The following is a 21,148-nucleotide window of genomic DNA, read 5'->3' as shown; positions in this document are numbered from 1 at the left end:
CACTGTGTTCCACTGCCCAGGAAGCAAACTTTCCCTAAGGCTCTGGTCATCCCCAAGAATCAAAGGTGGGCATTAAAAAGTGCTGCCGTCTTCTGGATATTTTCTGTAAATAAAATTTGACCACAGGTTCTAAAGGAACCTCGGTTCACTAGGCCTGGGATTCTGATAGTGGTAACTGCCCTGAGGAAATATCTAGGATGGATATTGGAGAAAAATTCAAAACACAGCTGACTTTCAGGAACCAATTGTCAAAGGTAAATTGTGATCATACCCTTTAAGGAGAAAAAAAAAAAGACAAAACAAATGGAAAACTCCACCACAGGACGTGTTGCTATGATTCCCTAAATGCTAGAGGAATGTCAATCACAATGACAATGGAAAATCAAATTTCATCACCCACAATGGCCATCATCACAAGTCTACGAAAAATAAATGCGGGAGAGAGCCTGGAGGAAAAACAATTGCCCTAAGCTGTTGGTGGGCAAATACAACGGGATCAGCCAGTATAGTGCACAGGCTTCAAATGACTGAAAAAATACTATCCAGGGGGCTAAGCCTAGGATTTGACATTACAACACTTGGGCCTATATCCTGAGAAACATATACTTATGTTTATAGCTACAACCACAACAGAAAATCAAGAAGAAAAAACTAGCAAAATGAAAATGGGATAGTTCTTACACCAGGAGACACAACAGAGAAATTTCCTTGCATGAGATTATTTAAAGAAAAAAAAAAACACAGAGACTAGTTTACCTCTTTAATCTATACTTCAAAAAGAACTAATTAGCCAAATAAGGCCAATTAATCTACCAACAAGATAAATATGGCCTAGAAAGCAGGTGAAAGACATTTTACCAGACACATTTTATCACATTGTGATAATTGGTACAATTAAAAAATACAGAAAATTTTGATGATTTTCTTTAAAGAATGAATCAAAAGGAGTTCAGTCTGAAGATGTAACTTTCATATTTTATATATGCCAATATTTTCCTGCATGAAATATGGAAAGTTTCATATTTCCTGCAGGAGAATTTCATACTTCATGCAGGAAAATCTGTGTCTATAATTTCCTCCATGAAATATGGCAAATTTCATATTCCATGCAGGAAAACTTGTGCCCATAATTTCCTGTATGAAATATGGAAAATTCCAGTGGAAATTATACTATTTTCAGGAAAATGAATCTATATATTCTCATACTAAGGCATTATTGTCAGAAACAGAAAACGGCCATAAGAAGTCACATTTGTGTAGAATCTAAAACACGACACAAAGGAGCCCATCTGTGAAGCAGAAAGGGACTCACAGATCCAGAAACTAATGGACGACTGTGGAGATTTGGTTGTAGATATTGCCAGACTGGGGTAGAGGTTAAGAGATAAACATCACTATATGTAATGCAAGGAAAATAATAGGAGATAGTATGCAGCAGGAAGAAATATAGCCATGATTTTGTAATATCTCTAAGTGGAGAATATGCCATTAAAATACTGAATCACTATGTTGTATCCTGTACTACAGTAGAAAAAGAAATAATGGATTCATAACTATAAACAAAAAACCAATCAAGAATGAAGGTTAGCAAAATAAAAATGGGAAAATTTTAGGAATAGAAATTCCCATGAAATTAATTTGGATGAGATTATTAAAAATGTTCACTGGTTTATCCACTAGAATGAACAATATGGAGGATCTTGAAAAAATGAAACACAGAAGTGCCTTAGGAAACAGCAGTCACATGCCTGGGCATAGAGTCAGGGAGAAGCAACATTTTCAAAGACAAGGGTACCCATGCCATCCCTGCCAGACCGGTTTCCATAGCAAGGACACTGCTGCAACCTAAGTGTGGAAGGACACAGAGATGAATAAAGAAAATGGGATATACACACACAATGGTTTATTAATCAGAAGGAAGAAGGAAACAATGGCATGTTCAGGCACAGGGAAGAAGGTAGAGATGATCATAGCAAGTGAAGTGAGAGAGACAGGGAGTGACAGATACGACACAGATGATCTCAGCAAGCATCCTAGTGGTGGTCATCGGAAAAGGACTCAAAACAGGGCCAAGTTACCAGAAGCCAACCTTGAGAGGTGAGCTGGACTCACCTGAAAGCAAATCACCTGAAAAGAGGTCAAAGTCGCTAAATATTAGAGAAACAAATTGAAACCCCAGGAAGGTATCACCTCACAGAAGGCAGAATGGCATTGTCGGAAACTCAACAAACAATCAATGCTGATGAAGGTGTGGAGAAAAGGGAATGTTCCTCCCCTGATGCCGGGAATATAAACTGGTAACAGACACTGTGAAGGGTAGAGTGAAGGTTATTAAAATGAGAATGAGGTTAGAATACTTCTCTATAACACAACACATGAAATTAACTTCAAATAATAGAGATCTAGAGTTCAGGAGAGATTCTATGAGAATCTTAAAGAAAACATAGGCAGGACATGCAATGATAAAAACCGTAAGGTCTTTTTTAATCCATCTCACAGAGCAATGAAAAAGACACTGAAAATAGGAAAACATGACCTACTTCAATTTAAAAGCAGGTGCCCAGCAAAGGAAACCTTAAGGAAAGACAAAAGCAATCCAGAATGGGAAGAAATATGTGCAAACCCAGACACCCACAAGGAATTCATCTCTGCAACCAACAAACAGCTCATAATTTTGCAATATTTAAATAGAGTTTAGGACTTGCCAGCTGGTATTAATGGTAAAGGACCCACCTGCCAATGCAGGAGACGTAAGAGATGTGGTTTTGATCCCTTGGTCGGGACGATCCCATGGAGGAGGGCATGGCAACCCACTCTAGCATTCTTGCCTGGAGAATCCCAGGGACAGAAGGGCCTGGCGGGCTACAGTCCGTAGCGTCACAAAGAGTTGGATATGACTGAACGACTAAAAGACACTATATGTATACACACGTTTCCAGGCACACACACATGCACAAATGAATATTGTTCATTTGAACAATAAAATAACTGAATATTCAAAATAATTGAATATTCAATAAAATATTGACTCATTATGTTGTATCAAAAAACAAATAGAGTTATGTTAACTGACTGTATTTCAATAAAAAAAATACTTGATGGATAGCTACAAACATGAAAGAAAATCAAGAAGAAAAAAGTAGCAAAATGACAGTGGAAAATTCTTAACAGAAATCCAATCAAGAAATTAATTTAAATGAGATTACTAAAAATCACAGAAGCTAGACTGACCATTTTAATTGTTGCTTCAGAAAGAACTAATTATTCAAAGCAATCCAATTAATTTACCAACAAGATAAAGATGGCCCAGACGGCAAGGATAAACCCACATTTTACCAAGCCCACATTGTGATAATTAGAACCATTATAAGATATAAAATTTTTTGACTATTTTCTTTAGAGAATGAATCAAAAGAAGTTCATTCTAAAAATGTATTTCCCATATTTTCATATGTGCCCAGATTTTCCTGTAGGAAATATGGAAAACTCCACTCATGTTTTCCTTAATGAGGCATGCAACTTTCATATTTTCTGAGGGAAAATCTGTGACCATATTTTCTTGTATGAAATACTGGCAACTTGTATATATCCTTCAGGAAAATCTGTGTCCATATTTCCTGTATGGAATATGGAAAATTCCGATTGAAATAAAATCACTATTTTGAGGAATATGAAACTACATATTCTAAGCCATATACTAAGCCAAGTTTCTCAGAAAGACACAGGCAACTACCATATGAAATAATATTTATGTTGAATCTAAATTATGACACAGATGCACTTATCTATGAAACAGAAAGAGACTCACAAATATAGAAACTAATGGATGCTTGTGGAGATTTGTCTGCGAGAGTTACCAGACTGGGGTAGAGATTAAGAGATAAAAGCACAATAACAATGTAAGTAAACTAATAGCATATAGTATGCAGCAGAGGGAAATATAGCCATGACTTTGCAATATCTTTAAATGGAGTATATTCCATTAAAATACTGAATCACTATGCTGTAACCCAAAGCAAATAGAGTAGTATTAATCAACTGCTGTTCAATTTGAAAAGAAATAATGGATGGATAGCTTCAAACACAAAACTATTCAAGAAGAAACATTAGCAAAATTCAAATGGGAAAGTTTTAAAAATAAAGATCCCATCTAGAAATTAATCTGGAGATTATTAAAAATGTCCACGGTTCATCCACTAGAAATAAACAACATGGAGGTTCCTTGAAACTAAAAATAGAAGTGCATTCAGAAACAGCAGTCACGTGCCTGGGCATAGTCAGGGAGAAGCGACGTTTTCAGAGACATGGGTACCCATGCCATCCCGGCTGGATTGGTTTCCATAGCAAAGACACTGCGGCAACCTAAGTGTGGAAGGACACAGAAATGAACAAAGAAAATGGGATATACACACACAATGCTATATGACTCAGCCAATAAAAATCAATGAAACAACGGCATCTTCAGGCACAGGGAAGAAGGTAGAGATGATCACAGCAGCTGAAGTAAGAGAGACAGTGAGCAACAAACGTAATATGATATCACTTCTAGGTGGAATCTAACAATGGATATGTGTGAGCTCCCTGAGCAAAGATACACAGTTCACAGATTTAGAAAAAAGAACTTATTGTTAGCAGAGAAGAAAGGTATCGGGCCCATAGAAAAGAGCTATTTGAATTAACACATGCAGACTACTATTTGGAAAATAAATCACAAGGACCCACTGGGTAACGAAAGGAATGGTACTCCACTCTCTGTAATATCTATACAGGCACAGAACCCCCAATACAACTATACACATCTGTATATGAGTCAATCACTAACAGTCCCTGGTAGCTCGGTCAGTAAAGAATCTGCCTGCAATGCAGGAGACTGGGGTTTGGTTCCTGGGTGGGGAAGGTCCTATGGAGAAGGAAATGTCAATCCACTCCAGTATTCTTGCCTGGGAAATCCCAACGAAGGACAGAGGGGCTTGGTGGGATACAGCTGAGTTATTTCAAATCCTAAAAGATGATGGTGTTAAAGTGCTGTACTCAATGTGACAGCAAATTTGGAAAACTCAGCCATGGCTACAGGACTGGAAAAGGTCAGTTATCATTCCAATTCCAAAGAAGGGCAACGCCAAAGAATGTTCAAAATACCACACAACTGCACTTATTTCACACACTAGCGAAAGTAATGCTCAAAAGTTCCTAAGACACACTTCAACAGTACATGAATGGAGAACTTCCAGATGTTCAAGCAGGATTTAGAAAAGGCAGATAAACCAGAAATCAAATTGCAACATCTGTTGGATCAAGGAAAAGCAAGAGAATTCCACAGAAACATCTACTTGTGCTTCAATGACTATGCCAACCTTTAACTGTGTGGATCACAACTAACTGTGGAAAATTCTTAAAAGAGATGGGAATACCAAACCACCTTACCTGCATCCTGAGAAACCTGTATGCAGGTCAAGAAGCAACAGTTAGAACCAGACATGGAACAACAGACTGGTTCAAAATTGAGAAAGGAGTATGTCAAAGCTGTATATTGTCACCCTGCTTATTTAACTCATATGCAGAATACATCATGTGAAATGCAGGGCTGGAAGAAGTATGAGCTAGAATCAGTTTGCCAGGAGAAATATCAATAACAAATATGCAGATGACACCACCTTAATGGCAGAAAGCGAAGAGGAACTACAGAGACTCTTGATGAAAGTGAAAGAGGACAGTGATAAAGCTGGTTTAAAACTCAACATTCAAATGACTAAGATCATAGCATCTAATTCCATCACTTCATGGCAAATAGATGGGGAAACAATGGAAATAGTGACAGAGTTTATTTTCTTGGGCCCCAAAATCACTGCATGATTTTGGAAGGTGACGCAGCCATGAAATTAAAAGTCTCTTGCTCCTTGGAAGAAAAGCTGTGACAAACCTAGACAGCATACTAAAAAGCAGAGACATTACTAACAAAGGTCCACATGGTCAAAGCTACAGTTTTTCTAAAGGTCACGTATGGATGTGAGAGTTGGACCATAAAGAAGGCTGAGTGACAAAATATTGATGCTTTCAAATTGTGGTGTTGGAGAGGACTTTTGAGAGTCCCTTGGACTGGAAGGAGATCAAACCAGTCAATCCTAAAGGAAATGAATCCTGAATATTCATTGGAAGGACTGATGCTGAAGCTCCAAAACTTTGATGTGAAGAGCCAGCTCATTAGAAAAGACCCTGTTGCTGGGAAATATGGAAGGCTGGAGAAGGGGATGACAGAGGACGAGATGGTTGGATGGCATCACCAACTCAATGGACGTGAGTTTGAGCAAACTCTGGGAGACGGTGAAGGGCAGGGAAGCCTGGTGTGCTGCAGCCCACAGAGTCACAAAGAGCTGGACATGATTTCGTGTTTGTTTGTCGAGTTTCTGACAATGGCCATTAAGCCTTTTGTGAGATGATACCTTCCACAACTGAACAACAAGGAGTGAAACAAGTTGCTATGAATTAAAAAAAAAAACCCAATACATTGTAATTCACCTATATTCTTAAGTTCAAATAGCTGGATAAACACTATAAAGATAGAAACGTATTCTGACTCTATTCCCCTCATCCCGCGGTTACCTTGGCTTGTATCACATCTCTGAAGACTGGGCAGGCTTGGGTCCCAAGGTTGGATTGTGGTGGAGCTCAAGGACCTGGGAGGATGTGGCAGGCAGTGCGCCCCCCATGATGTTCCTGGAGTGCCTCTTGCCCTCTCTGCAGGAGCCCTCAATCTCTAGATATAGGTGAAGTAAATTAAGAGCTTTGAATTAACATAGACACACATATGTACCAAATAGATGACCGAAAATGGCCTACTGACTGGCAGATGGATGTTTACTGAACACACTCTAAGCACCTAGATGGGAACAAGAAGTTGAAAGAGAAGAGATAAACACTATACATGAATGAATCAAGTTCTTATGTACCTGAAACAGATATAAATTCAGAAATCATCTTTATTAAAAATAAAATAACATGGAAATTACAGTGGGAAAAAATGTGTGGGGCTGAATAAAGCTGCCGCCTTGAGGCCATTTTCCATAACAACAACTTGAAAAGCTGTGCTGTTGAGCACTGAGTATTCTCAAGGTCAGAGGGTCTGGAAGTAAAACACAGCTGATCTCCACAAATGTTCTAGTGGTGGTTATCAGAAAAAATTTAAAATGGGACGAGTTCAAAGGAACCAATCTGGAGAGGTGAGCTGAACTCACCCTTGGAAAGAAATCACAGGAAAAGAGGTCATCATCACTAAACATTAGAAATGCAAATCAAAACCCCAGGAAGGCATCATCTCACAGAGGCTTAATGGCTGTTGTCTGCTGACGAAGGTGCAGGGAAAAGGCAATACGGAGACTTCCGTATTTCATGCAGGAGAACCTGCACCCATGTTTTTGCTGCAGGAAATGGGTATTCACAAAGACCTGATGCTAAGCACTCCACTCAACTTGCTATTGCACAAAGTCCAAACACACAATAGAGATTTCCCATAGATATGAAATACCTGAATCAAGTGGGTGTACACCGACAACAATCACGATATTGCAACTCGACTGTGCTGCAATGTAGTATTGGCAAGATGGTAATGGAGAGGAAAGGAAAGCAGGGCCTCCTCTTTTATAAATAGCCTCCCTGACTTGGCCTGCTATCCCATCCCTGGAGGCTGAGCAAGCTTGGGTCCCGCTCCTGGATTGGGGAGGGACGGTTACAGCCTGGCATGGTGCCCTTCATTGAACACTTTTTAAAGGTTTGTAATCTACAGCTCTCTGGCATCAAGGGCCTGAGGAATTTGAAGGCAAGATTCAGCTAGCCTCGACCTCTCCTGGAGCTGGGGTTCACAGCAAAAGCCTCCTTCCTGAGGGGGCAGCCTCTGTGGCACTGCGTGCTGTGGACCTGGAAGGGATCAGTCGGGATGGTGGGTTTGTGTGATGCCATAGGGGCAACAAGTACTGAGACTCAAGCCCATTTATGTTTGTCCAGGCACAGTCCACTCTACTTCACACCCATGAAAGCCAGCTTTCTCTAAGGCTCCGGTTGCCCCAGGAACCAAGTGTGGGCATGCAAAAGTGCTGCCGCCTTTTGGACATTTTCTATAACTACAACTAAAAAGCCTCTTGAAAGTGAAAGAGGAGAGTGAAAAAGTTGGCTTAAAGCTTAACATTCAGAAAACTAAGATCATGGCATCTGGTCCCATCACTTCATGGCAAATAGATGGGGAAACAGTGTCAGACTTTATTTTTTGAGGCTCCAAAATCACTGCAGATGGTGATTGCAGCCGTGAAATGAAAAGACGCTTACTCCTTGGAAGGAAAGTTATGACCAACCTAGACAGCATATTGAAAAGCAGAGACATTACTTTGCCAACAAAGGTCCATCTAGTCAAGGCTATGGTTTTTCCAGTCATGTATGGATATGAGAGCTGGACTGTGAAGAAAGCTGAGCACCGAAGAATTGATGCTTTTGAACTGTGGTGTTGGAGAAGACTCTTGAGAGTCCCTTGGACTGCAAGGAGATCCAACCAGTCCATCCTAAAGGAGATCAGTCCTGGGTGTTCTTTGGAAGGACTGATGCTGAAGCTGAAACTCCAATACTTTGGCCACCTCATGCAAAGAGTTGACTCATTGGAAAAGACCCTGATGCTGGGAGGGATTGGGGGCAGGAGGAGAAGGGAACGACAGAGGATGAGATGGCTGGATGGCATCACTGACTCGATGGACATGAGTTTGAGTGAACTCTGAGTGTTGGTGATGGACAGGGAGGCCTGGCGTGCTGGGATTCATGGGGTCACAAAGAGTCGGACACGACTGACCGACTGAACTGAACAACTTAATCACCAGTTCTCACAGGCACCTCAATTTACAAGGCCTGGGGTTCTGTAATGATAGCTGTCCTCAGGAAATGTCATGGTGTGGATACTGGAGAAGTAAATTCGAAACACAGTCGACTTTCAGGAAGCCAGCTACCAAACAAATCCAAACCTTCACCGCAGGACAAGATGCTCAGCATCCATAATTGCTGCAGGAATGCCAATCAAAATGACAATGGAAAATCAAATTCCACCAGTCACAATGGTCATCCTCACAAGTCTACAAACAATAAATGTGGGAAGGAGCCTGGAAGTAAAAGAATCTCCCTAAGCTGTCAGTGGGAAGATACATTGGCTACAGCCAGTATATGAACAGTCTCTGGATGCCTCAAAACAAAACAAAACAAAAAGAAAACAACCAGCTATCAAGATGGGTAAAACTGGGATCCTCCGTTCCCACTCTTGGGCCTATATGCTGAGCAAACCATCGATCAGAATGCACATGAACCCCAAAGAACACAGCAGGACTGCTTCAATAGCCGAGACGCACAACCAGGAAAGTCTCCACCAAGATCGAAGCTTAAGCCAGACGCCGTGCATACATACGGCAGACTATTTCTCACTCCTGAAAAACTGCTGCTGAAATTAGAGAATTATGACGCTGGGAGTGACAGGGATGGGCCTGGAAGAATCGTGCTCTCAGGGAAGTCAGTCAGGCAGAGGAAGGTGATGGGATATGAGATACCTTCCAGGGAAAATAAAGATAGACAAACAAGGAGACAAATTTACAACCCAAAGAGGGACTTGGAGAATTCAAAGTCAAACAAAGGGTTCCAGAAACAACAAAAAAAATTGAAGGGTCTGGAATGAGTTAGGCGGTAGAATCCTACATGGACAAGAAATCTGTATCTGTAATAGATAACCCACAAGGATTATCCTCTTCCTTCCTTCCTTCCACATATACACAGAAATCTGTATCTCTAACCTATACCAAGAACTCTATATCTCTAAGAAATAATTCACAAAAATGATCATCTGAGAGAGATATTCCACAAGGACCTGCTACTCAGCACTTCGCTCGAACTTCTATGGCAAAAGTCCAACAAAACCACAATAAAGATACCCCATAGACACGTAATACTGAGTCAGGCAGCTGTACACTGACAACAATCACAACACTGCAAATCAACTATTCTGCAAAGTAGCATCGGCAAGAGATTAAAGAAAAGGAAAAGAGTGCCTGCTCTCTCATCTGCCTCCCTGACTTGGGATGCAATCCCATCCCTGGAGGCTGAGCAGGCTGGGGTCCCACTGCTTGACTGGGGTGGGGTTAACACAGCCTGGCACAGTGCCCTTCGTTGAACACTTTTTAAAGGACTACTATCTGCTATGTTCTGGGACCAGAGTCCCATGTGGCATGAAGGCCTCCAGGAATTTGAAGGCAAGATTCAGCTAGCCTCAACCTCTCCTGGCGCTGGGGTTCCCAGCTCAATCCTCTTTCCTGAGAGGACAGCCTCCTAGACACCTAAGCGCCCTCAGCAGTGTGCCCTGGATCTGGAAGGCATTAGTCTGGACAGGATGTTTGTGTGAGGCTTTAGGGGGTTAAAGTAATGAGTCTCAAGCCCTTTCCTTGTTGCTCAGGCATACTCCACTCTATTTCACAGCCCAGGAAGCCAACTGGCCCTAAGGATCTGGTTGCCTCAGGAACCGATGTTGGGCAGGCAAAAGTGCAGCCGCCTTGTGGACATTTTCGGTAACTACAACTTGATCATGGGCGCACACACGCACCTCAATCCACAAAGGCTGTGGTTCTGTTAATGACAGCTGCGCTCAGGAAATGCCATGGGGCGGGTATTGGAGAAATATATCTCAAAACTAGCCAACTGTCAGGAAGCCAACTGCCAAAGGTAAATTGTCCTCACACCCTTTAAAGGAAAAAAACTAAACAGCAAAACAAGTGTCCTCCACAAGACAATATGCTCAGCATCCCTAACGGCTGCAGGAATGCCAATCAAAACGAAAACAGGAAATCAAATCCCATCACACACAATGGCCGTTGTCAAAATTCAACAAACTATAAATACGGGAGACAATGTGTAAGGAAAATAATCCCCTAAGCTGTCTGTGGAAATGTACATTGGCTACAGACAATAATATATGGATAGTCTCCGAATGTACAAACAACAAAAAAAAGCTATCAAGAAGGTCTACGGTGAAAAAAGTGATGCTATCAAGAAGGGTGTGTATGTGATGCTTTAAGAGGAAAAAGTAGTGAGACACAAGCCCTTGGGGTTTTGCTCAGGCACGTTCTACTATATTTCACAGCCCAGAAGCCGACTTTCCCGAAGCCTCTGCTTGCCCCGGGAACCAGAGGTGGGCATCAAAAAGTGCTGCCGCCTTGTGGACATTTCCTGTAACTACAACTGACCACCAGGGCTTACCCGCACCTCTAATTCACAAGGGCTGGGCGGCTGCTCATGACCTCTGCCCTCAGGAAGTGTCCCGTGGCGGGCACTGTAAGATAAATTCCAAACACAAACAAATTTCAGGAAGCCAACGGCCACAGGTCTATTTTCCTCACACCCTTAAAGGGTAAAAAACAAGAACAAAAACAACAACAATAACAAACCCCACACCTCCACCTAGGACAGAATGCTCAGCATCCCCAATCATTACAGGAGGAATGCCAATCAAAATGACAAGGAGAAATCAAACCCCACCAGTCAGAATGGCCATACTCACGTCTACAAACAATAAATGCAGGAGTGAGTCTGGAGTAAGGGGAAGCCTCCTACACGGTCAGTGGGAACGTACATTGGCAACAACCACAGTAAATGACAATGTCTGCGTGCCCGAATAAAAGCTGTCAAGACACTAAGCCTAGGATCTGACATTACCACAGCGAGGGCTTATGTTATCCTATATGAAATACAGAAAATTCTATTTTTATATATGAAATATGCAACTACATTTTCAACTGTGACATATAGAAAATTCTATTTTCATATATATGAAATTTGCACATGTCTTTTCATTTATGAAATACAGAAAATTCTTTTACTTATGAAATATGTTCCTATATTTACACCTGTGAAATATAGAAAATTCTATTTTCATATATGAAATGTGTACATATATTTTCACCTGTGAAATACAGAAAATTCTCTTTTCATATGTGAAATATACAAATATATTTTGCTCTGTAAAATGTGAAATAATGTTTTCATATATGAAATATGCATCTATATTGTAATCTATGAAATATAGAAAATTATTTCTATGTATGACACACATTCATATTTTCATATGATAAATATGTAAAACTTATGTTCATATATGAAATATGCACCCATTATGTCATATATGAAATATAAAAAATTCTATTTTCATATAAAATTCACCCATAGCTTCACATATGAATTATCAAAAATTCTATTTTCATATATGAAACACGTACCCATGTTTTCATACATGTAACACAGAAAATTCTATGTTCATCTATGAAATATACATCCATGTTTTCATATATGAAATATTAAAAATCCATTTTCATCCATGAAATATGCACTCATGCTTTCATATATGACATAGAAAGTTCTATTTTCATCGTTGAAATATGCACCCATGATTTATATATGAAATACAGAAAATTCTATTTTCATATATGAAATATACACCCATATTTTCATATATAAAATGTTGACAATTCCATCTTGATCCACAAAATATGCACCTGTTTTCATATATGAATTATAGAAAACTATATTTTCATTCACAAAATATGTACCCATCTCTTCATATATGAAATATTGAAAATCCTATTTTTCATCCATGAAATATGCACACATCTTTTAATATATGAAAATTCAGACATACTTTCATGTAATATAGAAAATCTAGTTTTAGACATGATGTATGCACACATTTTCATATATGAAATATAGAAAATTATATTTTCATTCATTAAATTTGCACTCATGTGTTCATATAGGATATATTGGTGTTCAGTCACTCAGCCATGTCCGACTCTTTGTAATCCCATGGACTGCAGCACGCTAGGCTTCCCCGTTCTTTACCATCTATACAGAGCTTGCTCAAACTCATGTCCATTGAATCGGTGATGCCATCCAACCATCTCGTCCTCAGATATGAAACATTCACCTGACTTGGGCTTCCATCCCATTCCTGGAGCCTCAGCAGGCTGTTTTCATGGCTGGACTGTGGTGGAGTTGAATTGACCGGGCTGGTTGCTCTTCATTAAGGCCCCTCGTAAATCTGTACTTTCTGGTTTGATCTGGCTGGAACCACAGTCCCTAGGGCACACAATCGATGGTGTCCTGACACTCTGGCCTCAATAACCTTGGAGAAGTCACCTAGCTTCCACATCTTCTGGTGCTGGGGTCCCCAGGTCAATCCTTCCTCCTGAGAGTACAGCCTCCTAGGCACCTCATCAGGGTGCTGTGGTCCAGGTTGGGATTAGTCTGCAGGAAGGGAGTGAAGCTTTAGGGAGAAGTAGTATTGAGATTAAGTCCCTGGGTGTTTGCTCAGGCAACTCCACTCTACTTCACAGCCTAGGAAGCCAGCTCTTCTTTAGGCTCTGGTTGCCTGAGGAATCAGAGTTGGGTGTGGGGAAAGTGCTGCCGCCGTGTGGACATTTTCTGTAACTACAACTTGACCACCTGCCCTTACTGGTACCTCCAATTCAACAGACCCTGGGGACTGTTAACAACAGCTACATTCAGGAAAGGTCCTAGGGAGAATACTGCATAAAAAAAATACAAACACAACTGACTTTCAAAAAATGAACTACAACTGCTAAATTTTTCTCACAACCATGAAGGAGAAAAGAAAAAGAAAAAAACTTACTACCACAAGATGCTGAGCATTCCTAATTATTACAGGAAGAATGCCAACCAAAATGACAATGAGAAATCAGATCTCACCAGGTTGGCTACCCTCACAATCTACAAACAATAAATGCAAGCTAAGCCTACCATCGGGCTGGAAGAAGCACAAACTGGAATCAAGATTGCCGGGAGAAATATCAATAACCTCAGATATGCAGATGACACCACCCTTATGACAGAAAGTGAAGAGGAACTAAAGAGCCTCTTGATGAAAGTGAAAGAGGAGAGTGAAAAAGTTGGCTTAAAATTCAACATTCAAAAAACTAAGATCATGGCATCTGGTCCCATCACTTCATGGGAAATACATGGGGAAACAGTGGAAACAGTGTCAGACTTTATTTTTGGGGGCTCCAAAATCACTGCAGATGGTGATTGCAGCCATGAAATTAAAAGATGCTTACTCCTTGGAAAGTTATGACCAACCTAGACAGCATATTAAAAAGTAGAGACATTACTTTGTCAACAAAGGTCTGTCTAGTCAAGGCTATGGTTTTTCAGTGGTCATGTATGGATGAGAGTTGGACTGTGAAGAAAGCTGAGTGCTGAAGAATTGATGCTTTTGAACTGTGATGTCGGAGAAGACTCTTGATAGTCCCTTGGATTGCAAGGAGATCCAACCAGTCAATCCTAAAGGAGATCAGGCCTGGGTGTTCTTTGGAAGAACTGATGTTGAAGCTGAAACTCCAATACCTTGACCACCTGATGCGAAGAGCTGACTCATTTGAAAAGACCCTGATGCTGGGAGGGATTGAGGGCAGGAGAAGAAGGGGACAACAGAGGATGAGATGGTTGGATGGCATCACCCACTCAATGGACATGAGTTTGGGTGAACTCTGGGAGTTGGTGATGGACAGGGAGGCCTGGAATGCTGTGGTTAATGGGGTCGCAAAGAGCTGGACATGACTGAGCGACTGAACTGAACCCAGAGCAGTATTACTCAGACATGTATAAGGATGAATCAATGCCACTTCCAGTTACAGGGAAGAAACCAGAGATGATCATACTAAGTGAAGTGGGTGAGACAGGGAAGACAGGATATCATAGAATATCCCTTCTGGTAGAATCAAAAAATGGATTCAAATGAACTTCATCACAAAACAGAAACAGATACACAGACTTAGGAAAGAAAGTTACGGCTGCCAAAAGGGAGAGGTGAGGGGCAGGAGGAATTAGCTGGTTCGGATCATACACACACCTTAAAACAGGTGCTTCTGTTGTCACTCAGTTGTGTCCTGTTGTTTGGGACCCCATGGTCTGCAGCCCATCAGGCTCCTCTGTCCATGGGATTTCCCAGGCAAGAATCCTGGAGTGGGTTGCCACTTCCTGCTCCAGGGGGTCTTCCTGACCCAGGGACTGAACCCGTGTCTCCTGCATTGCAGGCGCATTCTTTACCACTGAGCCACCTGGGAAGCCATAAGCAGGTGCTGTAGGGCCCTTAATAGTCACACGTCAGACAGGCTGGAAATGACACCTCTCAGGAAATGTCCTGGGGAAAGTTAGAAAAGAATTCCAGACAGCGCCAAGTTTCAAGAGGTAAATTGTACTCATAAGGCATAAAATAATCAAAGCACATGGAAAGATACTCCACATCAGCAATTATTAAGTCAATGCCAATCAAACTACAGTGAGGTATCACCTCACACTGGTCACAATGGCCATCATCGAAAAGATCTACAAAGAATAAACACTGTAGAGGCTGTGCAGAAAAGGGAAGCCTCCTACAGTCTCGGTGGGAATGTAAATGGTGAAGCCACTCCGGAAAACAGCCCGGAGGTTCCCTGAAAAACTAAACATAGAGGTATCATATGATCCTGCAGTCCCTTCCCAGGCTTAGATCTGGAGAAATTCATCATTTGAAATGACATGTGCACCCTAGTTTTCTGGGTAGTACTATTCACAACAGCCAAGACATGGAACCACCAAAATGTCCAGTGACAGAAAAATGAAGACTACGTGGTACATCTACAAACTGGAACACTACTCAGTCAAAAAACAGAAAAAGTAATGATATTGGCAGCAGCACAGATGTACCAAGAAATTATCATCCTAAGTAAGGTAAGTCAGGGAGAAAGGCTACTACCCTAAGATATCATGTATACACAGGATCTATAAATTCATACCAATAAACTAGTATACAAAACAGAAACAGACTCAGACTGAGAAAACCAAATTATGATTATCAAAACAAAGTTAGAAGGGAGGAATAAATTAAGAGTTTGGAATGAACATATACACTTTAATATATATCAAGTTGATAATGAAAAAGGACCGATGGAATAGAACAGGCAACTCGACTGAAAAAGACGGTGATATCTTATATGAGGGAAAGAACAGTAAAAGGATAGATATGTGTCTATGTATAACTGAATGAAGTTCATATATACCTAAAACAAACAAAACACCAGAAATCAACTCTGCTCCAATATAAGATAACAAATTAAATTACCTGAGCTTGGTCCAGGGGACACCAGACAGTGGTGACCCCTATGATTAGGTACGGGCTATGCTGATATTAATATGACACCACCAGAGGTTTTCACTCAGCAGAACCCAGAGCAGCAGCCCGCCTGACCTCATGTGAATGCGACAAGATGAAGAGAAGGAACAGGACCACAGGTTAATCAGGGAAACACCCTCAGTTCAGATGCTGGGAATCTCCAAGGGCACAGGACACACTGCAGGTAAAGAGCAGACACGTGGTCTCCGTGTGCACAGGATCCTGACCCACGTGGATGGGGTGAGACCCACACAATCCCCAGACCCTGCACCTGGGGACACACTTCCACAGTCTCCAAGGTGACACCACCTCCCCAGACCCTGCACCTGGGGTCGCATGACCCTTGGTTAGGACACCAGGTCTCTGCTGGGCCCCTAAGGTGTAAACAAGTGGGTTCCTATAACCCCCGGGATGGTAGAAAGAAGTGTTGAGTTGGTCTCCTCTCCCCACACTGTCCCATTAGAAGTCTTCCTCTCTTCCTTTTGGCTCTCTGTGATATTAACTGTTTTTACAGCTGTCATGATAATGTTGAACACACTACCTTGGTTCTGACAGGCTCAGTCCTTTCTTATTCCACTGAGGTGTTGAGAAAATATGCCAGGAGCAGGGCTGGGAGATGAGGGGCAGGTCTGGTCTCTGCTGAGTAGGGAGGGTCAACTGGAAGGAGATCACAGCAGCAACCTCACCTGCTGCCCACTGGCTTTTTGCTTGATCCATGTGCCCTGCAATCAACTCACCAGGTGAAGCTGCCTCACTACTAAACCTCAAGGTACTGGAAAAATAGAATAGTTACCAGGTAGCCACCTGAGGCGGAGAAGGCGATGGCACCCCACTCCAGTACTCTTGCCTGGAAAATCCCATGGATGGAGGAGCCTGGTAGGCTGCAGTCCATGGGGTCGTGAAAAGTCAGACACGACTGAGCGACTTCACTTTCACGCACTGGAGAAGGAAATGGCAACCCACTCCAGTGTTCTTGCCTGGAGAATCCGAGGAACGGGGGAGCCTGGTGGGCTGCCGTCTATGGGGTCGCACAGAGTCGGACACGACTGAAGCGACTTAGCAGCAGTAGCCACCTGAGGGGTCTCCAGGAGCCCCAGGGAGGGTGAACCTTGCAGGGGTAAAGAGGCAGCACCTGCTGCCCATTGACTTTATGCCCGATCCCTGTGCCCTGGAACCAACTCACCAGGTGAACCTGCCTCCCTACTCAACTTGAATGTGCTGGAACATTGGAATGATTACCAGGTAGCCCACCTGAGGGGTCTCCAGGAACCCCAGGGAGATGAACCTGGCAGGGGACAGACTAGGAACCTGACCGTAGCACTGACCCCCAGGAGGGCCAGGGAAGCCCACTCAGAGGAGAGCATGGTTCCCAGAGAAGCCCACCCAGCCCCAGAGCCCAGACATCTGAGCACTGACACTCAGACGCAGGCACGGAGTTTCCCAGACAGAGGCCAGGCCTGTACCCTGGTCCCCATGTCCCAGCGCACACAGAACAGTCAGGCCTAAATGTCCTTACTGCAGAAAGTGCACGGTCTCATTAAACATCATCAGTGCAGACAGGACTTGAACAGTAAAATGTAAGTGTTATCATGTCTGACACTTGTGACCCCATGGACTGTAGCCTGTCAGGCTCCTTTCTGCATGGAATACCCCAGGCAAGAATATTGGTAGTGGGTAGCCATTCACTTCTTCAGGGGATCCTCCCAACCCAGGGATCGAACCCAGGTCTCCTGCATTGCAGGCAGATTCTTTTCCATCTGAGCTACAAGGGAACCCCTAGACAAGATTTAGAGAGGCCTGAATCTACAGAACTTGGTTGGGTTTAGACTAGCGTAAAGCTGCTCTCTAGGAGGCACTGGCCACACACAAGCAGGGTCTCATTGTTGGACGTGGGGCTCACCCTCCTGTGGGAACTAGGATGTACATCTCTTAAAGAAATCATCACTGAACTCCACACTTCACCCACATCAGGAATTGAAAGAACCTTGGTCATCAAACATTTCAACAGGCAAAACAAAACTGTTACCAGTTTCTGTGGCCCCCTGATGGTCTGGATCCTCTGGAGAGCCAAGATATTCTTAGAGTGCAGCCCAGTGTCTTGTAAAGACAGACAGGGAGTGGCCTAATTCCAGCATCCTAGGCTTCTAGCAGGAGGTGGCCACACTGACAGCCTTCTGGAAAAGCTTATTATTTATCAGAGTAAAAATATACTCTTGAAAACACAAGCATACTAGTTATTATTTGCAAACCTAAAATATTCTTAAAAGCTTGGCACCCTGATCTTTGTGGTTCACACTGGTTCCTTTGTGTTCAGATTTTCTGAGTAGAAGCAAGCCATCATTTCATATTAGTTTCTTCAGATTCTGTTATTGGTTATTATATGAATGAAAGATCACACTTGAAAACAAATACAAGAAAATTCCTGCAAAAAATGAGTGACTCAAAGAGCCCACGAGCTGCATGTTCTAACAGATTCCTTTCTCTCCCTAAAGAAACCGGAAAAAACTGGCCCTCTGATTTTTTTGCTTCTCTGTTCAAACTGAGCTAAAATGAAATTGATAATCATATCAACAAGCAAGAGTTTCTGAGTTTTGAGATGTCATACCAGGGTAACAGGGGCTGGAGAAAATGGAACATTCCTATGCTGCTGGTAGGCAAACCACATCCTTAAAACAAAGCTTTGCTTCTAACTGTATTTAATTACCACACTACATGGTTACATGGAGTATGAACTGAGAGTCTAAATATAGCAGACAATGTGTGAAGCCAAATTTGATATCCCATATGCGAGAATAAAAGCTACCAGTTTTTCCAGCATTCATATATGGCTGTGAGAGTTGGACCAAAAATGTTGAGCAGTGAAGATTTGATGCTTTTGAATTGCGGTGCTAGAGAAGACTCTTGAGTGCTTTGGGGTGCAAGGAGATCAAACCAGTCAATATTAAAGCAAATCAGGCTTCCGCGGCCGGAATACCCGGCGAGATTTCCCTGGCGGGATGGTCCCCTGGTGCCAGGTGGAAGTGTTGTATTTTGCAAAAAGCGCTGAAATAGCAGGAATTCCCTCTGAGACCATTTCTGTGCCGCAAGAAATAAAAGCATTGCAGCTGTCAATGAGATAGAAGCACGCCATCCAGGATTGGCTGATGTCAGAAATCAGGTGATATTTGCTGTTCGTCAAGAATATGTGGAGCTTGGAGATCAGCTCCTCCTTCTTCAGTCAGGAGACGAAATTGCCATTATCCCTCCCATTAGTGGAGGGTAGTACTTTTGAGGCACCTGGAAAAGATATGAATGAAGTTGAAGAGAAATCTAAAGATATAATAAAATTCACATCTGAGAAACTTTCAGTAGATGAAGTCTCACAGCTGGTGATTTCTCCACTCTGTGGCACAATATCCCTATTTGTAGGGACTACAAGAAATAATTTCGAAGGGAAAAAAGTCATTAGCTTAGAGTATGAAGCATATCTACCAATGGCAGAAAATGAGAGAAGAAAAATTTGTAGTGACATTAGACAGAAGTGGCCAGTCAAACACATAGCAGTGTTTCGTCGACTTGGCTTGGTTCCAGTGACAGAAGCAAGCATTATCATTGCTGTGTCCTCAGCCCACAGGGCTGCATCCCTTGAAGCCGTGAGCTATGCCATTGGTGCTTTAAAAGCCAGGGTGCCCATATGGAAAAAGGAAATCTATGAAGAATCATCATCATCTTGGAAAAGAAACAAAGAATGCTTTTGGGCAACCAGTGTTTAAACTGCTTAGGTTTCTGGAGCCCCTAAAATTTAAACTTGGTAAATTCTTATCTTTGATCATATGTCCATTCTTCTTCTCTAGAAGATTAATGAAGCTGATCTCTTATGTTATACCAGTGGAACAAAAGAGAGGAGAAAATAGAGCAAAATAAATGAGTGTTTAGGACAAGGGCTTATGTGGGAACTAGAGACAGAGGAAAGAAAGGCTTTAGGGAGAAAAATGGAAGAATTTGAATGTGAGGAATGATGCCTGTGGTGGACAAACAGTTCTATGACTGAGTTCCAGTTGTAATTTGACTCACACTGAGGGGTCGCACCTCATCAGTGACTCTCAGGCTGCCCCCTCTGTGCCCCCTCCTGCCCCTGGCATCCTGTCCCCACCCCCCTGCCCCTATGCCCAGCGATATTGTTGTCAGGGATGCATTTTGGGAATGTTGGCAGAATTGAAAGTTATGAAAAGTCCTTATCAGATACTCTTGATATATTTTTAGAATTTATATATTTTAAAAATAAGCTAAGTACGGTTTTAAAAGTTTAAAGCGATATTTTCTTGTTTTTCAAACTTCAGTGATGATGCGTGCATGCTCAGTCGCTTCATTTATGTCCAACTATTTGAGACCCTATCAGCTGTAGCCCACCAGGCTTCTCTGTCCATGGGATTTCCCAGACAAGTATACTTGAGTGGCTTGCCATTTCCTTCTCCAGGGACTCTTCCCTTCCCGGAGATTGAACCCACATCTCCTACACTGTGAGGCAGGTTCTTTACCGCTAAGCCACTGGGGTAGCCTGATGATACCTAAGATATTTCATAATATGAGGATTTCTTCTATTTCAGAATCTAGTATAATCTTATCATAATGCTTATTATATTTTGTTATTAGTATTGTATCAGTATATAAATGAGCATAAAATTATCAAGACAAACTAGCAAGGGTGGTTTGCATTTTAATGTTAGTTATAAGATTGTACTCACAACCAATTAAGGAAAATTATATGATTATTTAGTAAAGCATTTTCAGATATCTTTTTAGCTTAAGCAGCATTGTTGTTAGTGAAGTCATTAATAAAGTTATGTTTTCTGCAAAATCTTATACTAAAAAAAAATAAATAAATAAAGCAAATCAACCCTGTATATTCATTGAAAGGGCTGATACTGAAAATAAAGCTCC

At 41.9% G+C, this 21,148-nt stretch overlaps 1 protein-coding gene across 1 annotated transcript; it reads left to right on the top strand.

Moving 5' to 3' along the window:
- LOC102177475 (molybdopterin synthase sulfur carrier subunit-like) lies at positions 19,201–19,668 on the top strand. Its single transcript, XM_018065874.1, is given in 2 exon segments — positions 19,201–19,333; positions 19,336–19,668. Coding segments are annotated over 2 exon segments (264 nt in total). The 5' UTR covers positions 19,201–19,224; the 3' UTR covers positions 19,491–19,668.

The sequence above is a fragment of the Capra hircus genome, chromosome 21 (genome assembly GCF_001704415.2).
Source record: "Capra hircus breed San Clemente chromosome 21, ASM170441v1, whole genome shotgun sequence".
Taxonomy (NCBI): domain Eukaryota; kingdom Metazoa; phylum Chordata; class Mammalia; order Artiodactyla; family Bovidae; genus Capra; species Capra hircus.
Note: the sequence above shows the minus strand (reverse complement) of the source record. Positions and strands in the feature narration are given on the sequence as shown.